This window comes from Dunckerocampus dactyliophorus, chromosome 12 (genome assembly GCF_027744805.1).
Source record: "Dunckerocampus dactyliophorus isolate RoL2022-P2 chromosome 12, RoL_Ddac_1.1, whole genome shotgun sequence".
Classification (NCBI taxonomy): domain Eukaryota; kingdom Metazoa; phylum Chordata; class Actinopteri; order Syngnathiformes; family Syngnathidae; genus Dunckerocampus; species Dunckerocampus dactyliophorus.
In genome coordinates, this window is record NC_072830.1 from 15001488 (window position 1) to 15011992 (window position 10505).

At 40.4% G+C, this 10505-nt stretch overlaps 1 protein-coding gene across 1 annotated transcript; it reads left to right on the top strand.

Moving 5' to 3' along the window:
- Positions 1-728: 728 nt before the first annotated feature.
- On the top strand, positions 729-5260 carry socs9 (suppressor of cytokine signaling 9). The gene is made up of 2 exons (XM_054794240.1): positions 729-1244; positions 2060-5260. The coding sequence occupies exon 2, from the start codon at positions 2089-2091 to the stop codon at positions 3688-3690; it is 1602 nt and encodes a 533-aa protein (XP_054650215.1). The 5' UTR covers positions 729-1244; positions 2060-2088; the 3' UTR covers positions 3691-5260.
- Positions 5261-10505: the final 5245 nt, after the last annotated feature.

A 10505-nucleotide genomic window follows, 5' to 3' on the forward strand; every position in this document is an offset into this window, starting at 1 on the left:
GTCCCTGCCAAACTATATTCATGACTTAACAGCAACACACTCAACATTACTTTGTCTTTGCAGTTTCTATTTCATTATGATACATTTGCAGGCATTTTCTAATGTTTTATGAAATCCTGTGCATCCCATTGCTTACTTTTTAGTAAGTCATATTTGTGAATGGTCTGAAGTGCAGCATCTGTCGGATCTTTTTGACAGTCCAAATAAAGAGGTTCAGTTTTTTTTTTTGCAACAGAATTTGTGGTTTGTCGTAATTAACATTGCACAGGACTATTGGTTTTCCATGTTTACAAAAAAAGACAATGTCAAAATAGAGCAAATCTTAGGCCAACTCTTTCTAGAGACATGTACCATATATTTTAGGGTATATTAACTAGCACACATCATTAGACTATTGTAATATTGCAACATTATTTCTATAGAATTTAGTCTTTTTTTTCCTCACAATATAAAAAAATTTTCCTCGTGAAATTCCGATGTTGTAAAATTATTATTACTAATATTGTAAAACTTTATAAAATGATTTGATTTATGTAGAATTGTGATTTGTTTTTTATCTCGTCACGAATTTTCTTGACATTTTTCTCTGGCAGCGAGACCACAGCGCAGGGACTGGCTACAAATGTACATACCGAAAACAAAAGATTACTCAATGGCTTCACTTCTGTGAGGTGTAGTGACATCAAGCTCACCTCTTCTGCTAATTGTTTAGTGGCACTACACTTCACAGAAGTGAAATTATTGAATGATTGTTTGTTTCTTTTCGGTGTGCACATTTGTAGACGGTCTCTGCGCACTGGTATCGTTGACCAAGTTATTCTGCACAGAGAATAGCTCGTTTTGATTAAAAAAATAGTTTGTTGCGTTGTCGTTTGCTGTCTAACTTTCGCTTGGGAGTTATTGGTCCCGAAGTTCGAATGTGTGAACATATTACTAGAGTATTTTTAAGTTGTCTTTTCTACAGTTACACATTTACTGTATTTTTGTTGTACATCCACATTGTCGTAAAATTAATACTACGTTCTGTAATCCGGTGACAATATGATACTTTTCCCCGTCACTTTATCAGTAGTGACATCATCGAAATAGTAAGAACTTCCGGGTTGAAGGTCTTTAGCGGTTCTGTTTGTTATCTAGCTAACAAGAGCTAGCCGCCTCTTGGCCAACGTTATTAGTTTACCCAAGATGAAGTCAAAGTCCTCTCAGTGGTGAATTTCGTGCGGCCAACTTAAGGTGCACTTAAGGTGCGTATGTAAACAGTTTGTTTTTCTATATAAAGATATTGTCGTTGAAAGTGTTCCAAGTTAGCACGTAGCTTCCTGTCAGCAGTGTACTGTTAGCATCATCAGTGCTAGAGTTTATTCACCGTACATTTTTATTTTATTTACAGTCTGACATTTTCAGGCATAATCACGTTATTTACGTAGTGACAGTTTTGTGTCAGAAGAGCCTCCGCAGTTAGTGGTTATAACAAACCAGAACTAACGACTGTTTATGCATCATGATTAAATTTACTGATTAGTTAGTTTTTCCTTGAAGGAAAACGGATTTTTTTCAAAATGTGGTTGCATTAACCAAGATTGTGCTTGAATTAGACCATGCAATTTAGCAAAAACATTTTCTTCCTGTCAATTCCAAACCAACTTTTTAATTTTTGTGGAAAGAAGTGTTTACTGGCTTGTTTTTTTTCTTTTGGCATGATTAAAAAAAAGAAAACGATAATGGAAAACAATATTAAATAAAATAGAAGTTCATTGTCAAAAGCAAAACAAAACAAAATCCAAATGTCCAATAGACGGTTGCTTTAAATACTTGTCTGAAAAATAACTTTGAGGCCTTCTGCCATTTATCTTTTTCCAAATTGCAGTCTACCTCATCATATTTCTGTCCTGTATTTATGTAGTATATATTAATTCCATTAACTGAGCAAGTACTAACTAATTATTGCCGTCATGGCTGTTGCATAACTCTGTATTGGGTAAGATTGGTGTTTGTAATTGGTTACTGGTTCATGTCATCTGCAATTTGTTATGTTTAAGTATGATTGTTTCCTTTGCAGATTGTTCCGAGTCACCATTATAATCCGCCATGTCCTCACCAAATGAGTCTGGGGCCCGTAGAAAGGAGCAAGAAAGGGCAGCCCGGCCCAAGGTAAGACTGAGTCGTTCAGAAGAGAGACGAGACACAGGGTGCGGGCAGAGGGGCGCTAAGGGCAAGTGGAAAGGTTTTGCTGCCCATGAGCCGGCCGTTGAACGACCCGTCAGTGATGGCTTTGAATATGGAGACTTCTTAAATGACCTTGAAAGCAAGGACAAGGCCGCTGCTGCCTCCTCTTCTCAGAAAGCAAGCTGGAGATGTCACAGTGTGGATGCTGCGACCTTATTGCTATCTGAACCAGCGACATCCACTGCAGGGTTGGCAACAGTCAGCTCTTGCGCAGAGTTATCTACGCCCAGTGAAGGAGACTGCAGAGGATCGAGCAGCAGCGCTAGCAGTCGGACACTTCGGCAAAAAATCCAAGATGCGATGGGGCAGTGTTTCCCCATTAAGACACAAAGTGCAGAGAGCACGCCACCACTTCCTCACACGTTCTTCTTGTCAGCAGGCTGCACCTCCTCCAGACGGAAGATCCATCTAAGTGAGCTGATGTTGGATGACTGCCCTTTCCCCGCGGGGTCAGAGCTGGCTCAGAAATGGTATCTCATAAAGCAACACACGGCCCCCATCACCCACCTCCCAATACTCGACACCACTGCGGCATGCGGTGCTCTGGCTTCCACCGTGGCATTCCCGACGGAGGATGTGGATGATAGGCTGAGGGAGCGCAGGCGCATCAGCATCGAGCAAGGCGTGGAGCCGCCGCCCAATGCACAGATCCACACGTTGGAGGTGACGTCCCAAATTAACTTGCTCCACAGGCGTGGGCCCAAAGTGGCTCACGGCGTGAATGAGCTGACGGGAGCCGAGCGAGCTCCTGCAGCTCATCAGCAGAAGCAGCTTCTCTTGCAGAGGCAGAAGCAGCATCAGCTTCTTCTGCAGAGTTGTTTGGACACCCTGGATGAGGTGGTGGCCTCCTCTTCCTCTTCAGCAGCTAATGAAGTTAGCACCACGTCTGTGGTCCACCCAGAGGCGACCAGCTCGCCCCCAAGAGCTAGCCCACACGTTCACACTCAGATCGACTACATTCATTGTTTAGTTCCTGACCTGCTGCAGATCACCAACCTGCCTTGTTACTGGGGCGTCATGGACCGCTACGAGGCGGAGATGCTCCTGGAGGGGAAACCTGAGGGCACCTTCCTTCTGCGCGACTCGGCCCAGGAGGACTACCTCTTCTCAGTCAGCTTCCGCCGCTACGGTCGCTCGCTCCACGCCCGCGTCGACCAGTGGAACCACAATTTCAGCTTTGACGTGCGGGATCCGAGCGTCTTCCACGCGACAACCGTCACGGGCCTGGTTGAGCACTACAAGGACCCCAACTCATGCATGTTCTTCGAGCCGCTACTGTCCATCCCCATGCCTCGCACGCAGCCCTTCAGCTTGCAGCAAATCTGTCGCGCCGTCATCAGCAGCTGCACCACCTATGACGGCATCAACACACTGCCCATCCCAAACACCTTGAAGAAGCACCTGAAAGAATACCACTATAAGCAGAGGGTACATGTTCGCAGGTTGGACACATGGTGGGAATGACCGTTAACAACTGAAATCACTTTTAGCAGCCTGTTTTCCACTGTACAGCTCACCAAACTGTGCTTATTTATTGTACTGTATATCCTGCTGTGTACAACTGTACCACACTGACAAGACAATATGTAAACTCACTGGTCTCTAATGTGCTTTCTGCTATAATAAACGTACTGGATTTATATCTCTGGTGTTTTCAGGTGTGATTATATCAGGGTTGTGATGACCACAGGCAAAAAAACATGTCATATGTCTCACTATAAGGCAGTAAACCTTTCTTTTGCAGCGCAATCCACAATATGGTAACTCTATTGACCCAAATATAAGATGTTATTTTTTTCTTTAGAAAAAATGTCTTATATTCGAGAATTATATATATACACATGCAAACCAACCGGTGGTGCTGAATGACTTCTCCCCACGCTTTTCTTCCTCTCACTCACATGCATACATACGCACACAAGTGACCCGCTGGAAAAAAAAAAAGTTTTAAAAGTTAGCAAACAAATGAGGAGTTATGATGCAAACATTCACATAATGGTAATCAATGAATATATGTGTATGTATGTATGTATATGTATATACAGTTGTGTGCGAAAGTCAGGGCACCCCTTTAAATACAGTATATTTTTTATATTAAAATAATATTAATATTTATAGTCTCTTGTAAATGGGGAAAAAGACAATATGATCAGGAAACATTAATGCATTTTATTTTATCAATTGAACTAAATTACAAAAATAAACATAACTTTGGCATGTGCAAAAGTCAGGGCACCAGACAGCGTCAGTACTTAGTAACACCCCCCTGACAGAGGTCACAGCTTGTAAATGCTTTTTATAGCCAACTACAAGACTCTCGATCCTATTATTTGAGATTTTCCCCCATTCTTCCTTGCAAAAGGCTTCCGGTTCTGCAGTATTCTTGAGTCGTCTTGCATGCACTCTTTTAAGCTCTACCCACAGATTTTCAATGATTAAGTCTGGAGACTGTGAAGGCCATTCCAAAACCTTTAGCATGCGTTTCTTGAGGTAGACCATGGTGGATTTTAAGGTATGTTTAGGATCATTACCCTGTTGTAGAAGCCATCCTCTTTTCAGCTAAAGCTTTTTTTTTTTTTTATACACATACTGTGATATTTGCCTCCATAATTTGCTGGTATTTTAATGGAATCCATTCTTCCCTCCACCCAAGCAATGCTTCCTGCCCCACTGGCTGCAACACAACCACAAAGTATGATGGATCCACTCCCATATATAACAGTTGGCAAGGTGTTCTTTTCATGAAATGCTGCTGCTTTTTTCTCCAAACATACCTTTGCTTATTTGGCAAAGAGTTCTATACGTGATCAGTCCACAGCACTTGTTTCCAAAAGTCACCAGGCTTCTGTAGATGTTCTGTTGCATATTCTTTGACATTTTATGATGAGGACACAGGTGATGTTTTCTGCAGACTCTTCCATGAAGGTCTTGTTTGTGCAATGTCGCATTGTGGAAACTGCAAGTTTAAAACGTTTTGCTGTCTTCTTGTAGCTCTCCCTGGCATTGTGGGCATCAATAACTTTCATTTTTCTTGTCTTACACAGCTTCTTAGAGGAACCATGGGTTGCTGAGTGGTTTCACAAGTTTGTGGATTCGCTGTGTTTAAGAAAACCTGAAATTGGCCCGAGCTGGTGCTCCCGAATGACAGTTGTTGACACATGCTTTGGGTCTAATGAGCTGGTAAAGGTCTGAGCTTGTAAAATGCATCTGACACTTTGAAACTCATGGTGCCCTGACCTTTGCACATGCCAAAATCATGGTTTTTATTTTTGTAATTTTGTTCAATTTATGAAATAAAATGTAACTCTTCATTAATGTTTCCTCATAGTATTGTTTTTTCCCATATTCCAGAGAGACTATAAATATGAATATTATTTTTTAATATGTAAAATATGCTGTTTTTAAAAGGGTGCCCTGACTTTTGCACACAACTGTGTATGTAGTGATGTGAAAAAGTGTTTCCTGATTTTATTTATTTTTTTTGCATGTTTGTCACAATTAAATGTTTCAGACCATCGGACACATTTAAATATTAGTCAATGACAGCACAACTGAGCACAAAATGCTGTTTTTAAATAAAACTTTTTATTAAGGGAGAAAAAAAATCCAAACCTACATGGCTCTGTGTGAGAAAGTGATTGGCCCATAAAACCAGTAACTGGTTGGGCCACCCTTGCAATGAAGCATTTGCGATAACTTGCAGTGAGTCTCTTACAGCGCTGTGGAGGAATTTTGGCCCACTCATTTTGTGTTTTGTTCTTGTGTTTTCTGGTAAAATTGAGACGAGCGTTAAAGTTATTTTTGTTCAGCAGTGGTTTTTGCTTTGGAACGCCATGCAAGCCATTTTTGCCCAGTGTCTTTCTTATTGTGGAGTCTTGAACACTAACCTTCACTGAGGCAAGTGAGGCCTGTAGTTCTTTGGATGTTGTTGTGGGGTCTTTTGTAACCTCTTGGATGAGTCGTTGCTGCACTCTTGGGTTTGCCAGCCACTCCTGGGAAGGTTCACCACTGTTCCATGTTTTCGCCATTTGTGGATAATGGCTCTCACTGTGGTTCGCTGGAGTCCCAAAGCTTTAGAAATGGCTTCATAACTATTCCAGACTGATAGATGTCAATTAATCTCGGGTAAGTTATGTTTTAAAGGTATATTTCACGTATTTCACGCCATGTAGGCTTGGATTTTTTTTTCTCCCTTAATAATACAAAGTTTCATTTAAAAACTGCATTGTGTGTTCAGTTGTGTTGTCACTGACTAATATTTAAATTAGTTGGATCTGAAACATTTAAGTGTGACAAACATGCAAAAAAATAAAAAATCAGGAAGGGAGCAAACTTTCACACCAATGTATATACATATGTACAGTATATATGTATATTTAATAATACAAATGTATGTAATGAAAGATACTGTAAGTGTCATAACCATATGGATTTGCGTCCATGAAAAGTTGCTTTTAATGCACTGCAGCAAATTTCTGGTGTTAAAATGTTGACTTTTGAAATATTTAACTGGGTGCCATTTCAAGTGTCTTATGCTGCACAAAAATAATAGCATGCAGATAATGGAATTGTAATTGTTTGGGTTTTAACATAAATGCTACCTCTGTGTTCATTTGTATGCACATGCACGACATTAGATACACCTGCACGATAAAATGAAACCAACTCCATCCTACCATCTCAAAAATGGCTTTTACAGGCCCCTGCTCTGTTTACTACAGTGTAGCTTCAAGCAAACCAAAAATTTCAATACTGTATTCACACTGCTGACAGTATATTCTCCCTGGAGTAAATAAGATGTAAGCACACAAAGGAAGGGCAAATACCTGAGGCACAAACATATGCATACTTCATGTTTTCCTATCACCAGATACTTTATGAGGTATAGTTTCATCCATTGTCACTTCCATCTGGTTTCCAGTGGGGGAAAGTTTAGTTTGATGCTCTTAACTCAATGAATCCGCAATACCACCAAGTAAGTATTCTGTTTCTTTAACAAAGAATAGATTGGTACAAAACAGGACAGGAACAGGACTTTCATTTTTATCATTCCGATTACGGAAAAAATTAACTATACTACTACTATAAACTAACTCAGCGGTAAGACGCCTGTATCTATAACAAAAGTTATCCATTTACTTGTAGCGGCTACTTATGTAGAAAAAAAGTCAATTGTTTCATGGCTGCGCATCGCGTCATGAACTCTACTATTTCACGATTGGAATTGGAGTGTTCTAAAACTTTTGACCGGTAGTGTATATCATAAAGCTGAGATGCTTTTTTTTTTTCTTTAAATATACATAACTTCATATACGTGTCTTATCAAAGTGGCCCTTCCATCATTTCATTTTTAGTACGTGGCCCTCTATGGAAAAAGTTTGAACACCCCTGATCTAACGTATAGAACTGTAATAAGGGCAACCTCCTGGTAACAGTGATAGTATAATGATTCTTATTCTACTAATAGATGATGTATTAGGGGGTTTGCATAAGATGAAACAAGCAGCTGTGGTTTATCATTATCCCATAGGTCAAATAACTGTGCTCTAAAACAACAGAAAACCCGCAAATAAAATTAATTGAGGCGCATTGTTGCATTGAGTAAATACATTTCTCCAAACAGTTTGCCTCTACAGACATAATATCATTGTATTGAGCACATCTCAGACACTTAATATATTCTAATACAGGGGTTCCCATTATGTGGAGCACGTGTGTTACCCACGTCATAAATGACACTTTGTAGATGTTATATGACATCAGATGACTTTAAGATCCCCTCCTGATTCACTGGTGCTCCTTCACAACAAGATTAAGTGGTGAACAGACGTCGTCTCAAGCGACACACGGAAATGCAACGTTCACCTTTAGTATTTCGATTACGGATAAAGTAAATCAGCGGTAAGATGCCTGTATCTATGACAAAAGTTATCCATTCACTTGTAGCGGCTAGTTTTGGAGAAAAACAGTCAAGTGTTTGATAGCAACTGGACGTAAAACGTAAACCGTATGTACAATGAACGCTACGTAGCTATTTTTAAACTGTATGTGCAATGAACGCTATGTAGCTATTTTTAAACTGTATGTACAATGAATGCTACGTAGCTATTTTGACTGACATTACTACTCAGGTTATGGACACAACTGTTGAGGAATTTATGTGTAATTATCTTTATTACCATATTGAATTGTGAATTATTGAATGATTTTGCCTATTTTGATGACCTGTAAACTGTGAATGTGAAATACTAATCATTAGTATTTAGAATAGTAATTTCAGAGTTTACCAGTTACATTTTATATATACAGTGGTGTGAAAAAGTGATTTTTTTATTTTTATTTTTTGCAATGATCATCAGATCATCAAATATTAGTCAACGACAACACAACTGAACACAAAATGCAGTTCTTAAATGAAACGTATCCAGTATATTATAATATTAAGGGAGGAAAAAAAATAAAACTTTCTAAAGCTTTGGGACTCCAGCGAACCACAGCGAGAGCCATTACCCCCCAATGGTGAAAACATGGCAGAATGGTGAACCTTCCCAGGAGTGACCCCAAGAGCTCAGCAACGACTCATCCAAAAGGTGAAAAAAAACACAACAGCATCCAAAGAACTGCAGGTCTCACTTGCCTTAAGGTCAGTGTTTATGACTCCACCATCAGAAGACACTGGGCAAAAACGGCATGCATGGCAGAGTTCCAAGAAGAAAACCTATGCTGAACAAAAAGCACATTAAGGCTCATCTCAATTTTGTCAGAAAACATCTTGATGATCCCCAAGACCTTTGAGAAAATACTCTGTGGTCTGACGAGACAAAAGCTGAACTTTTTGGAAGGTGTGTGGCCCATTACATCGGGCGTAAAAGTAACGCCACATTCAGAAAAGGAACATCATACTAACAGTATAGTGGGGTGGTGGTAGTGTGATGGTCTGGGGTTGTTTTGCTGCTTCAGGACCTGGAAGACTTGCTGTGATAAATGGAACCATGAATTCTGCTGTCTACCAAAAAATCCTGAAGGAGAATGTCTGGCCATCTGTGACCTCAAGCTGGAATGAACTTGGGTTCTGCAGCAGGAGAGTGATACAAAACACTCCAGCAAGTCCACCTCTGAATGGCTGACAAAAATGAAGCTGAATTACAACAATTCTGTAAAGATGTGGCCCAAAATTCCTCCACGTCGCTGTAAGAGACTCATTGCAAGTTATCACAAATTCTTGATTGCAGTTGTTGCTGCTAAGGGTGGCCCAACCAGTTATTAGGCTTAGGGGGCAATCACTTTTTTACACAGGGCCATGTAGGTTTTTTTTAGATTTTTTTTTCTCCATCCGGTAAACTCTGAAATCACTATTGTAAATACAGTCAAACCTGTCTATAGCGGCCACTAAAGGGAAACGGCAAAAGTGGCCGCTATAGGCAGGTGGCCGTTATAGACAGGTTGGCGGCCATTTTGAATTTGTGCACGCACATATTAACATGTCTGTGATTAGAAGCTTGTTGTGTTTGCAGATACATATAATTATACTGTTACATGTTGACCAGTAGAGGGCACTGTGGGACTGCGGATCAAAGTTGTAAAGAACAACTAGGCTTGTTATTCTACACCACCCACAGAACAAAGCTGTGCTACTATATATATGGGAGTGTCATTACAGCTTTAGTTCATCGGGAAGTGACGGTGCGACGTCACGAGCAGGAGAGCTAGGCTGAGTGCTAACTGTGAGTGTCAAGAGAGTTGGGAAGTGTGTGGATGTCGGCGTGGATGTAAAGTCCTGCAGTGTTCTCCGCTGTTAATAAAGCGATTAAAGTGCATCGGCGACATGAGTCTCTTCTTCCCCACAACAAGGGGCATTACAGTATTGACCAGTGCACATTGTCTCACACCAGGAAATAAACGGTGTCACTGTCTGCAACAAGCTCCAAAGAAGACGGCTTTTTTTATGTGGAACAACTGACAGTTTGTGTGGATCTTGTGAATGATTGTGACTGAGCTAGGACTCAGTAATTAAAGTCTACACACGATGGCTTCATTGATTAAAAAACAAAACTTTTTCGTGCATGAAGCTTCTGCTTGAGTCGGTATTTTGGCCGCTATATGCGGTCAGATATTGACCGCTGGCCGCATTAGACAGGTGACCACTATACACAGGGTCTATAACACGTAGATTTTCTGCAAGGGATTTTTCAGTGGCCGCTATAGGCAGGTGGCCGTTATATACAGGTGGCCGCTAAGACAGGTTTGACTGTACTAATGATTAGTATTTCACATTCACA

Excerpts from the sequence above, each read along its gene's own strand:
- socs9 (XM_054794240.1), top strand. The coding sequence starts at position 2,089 with ATGTCCTCACCAAATGAGTCTGGGGCCCGTAGAAAGGAGCAAGAAAGG.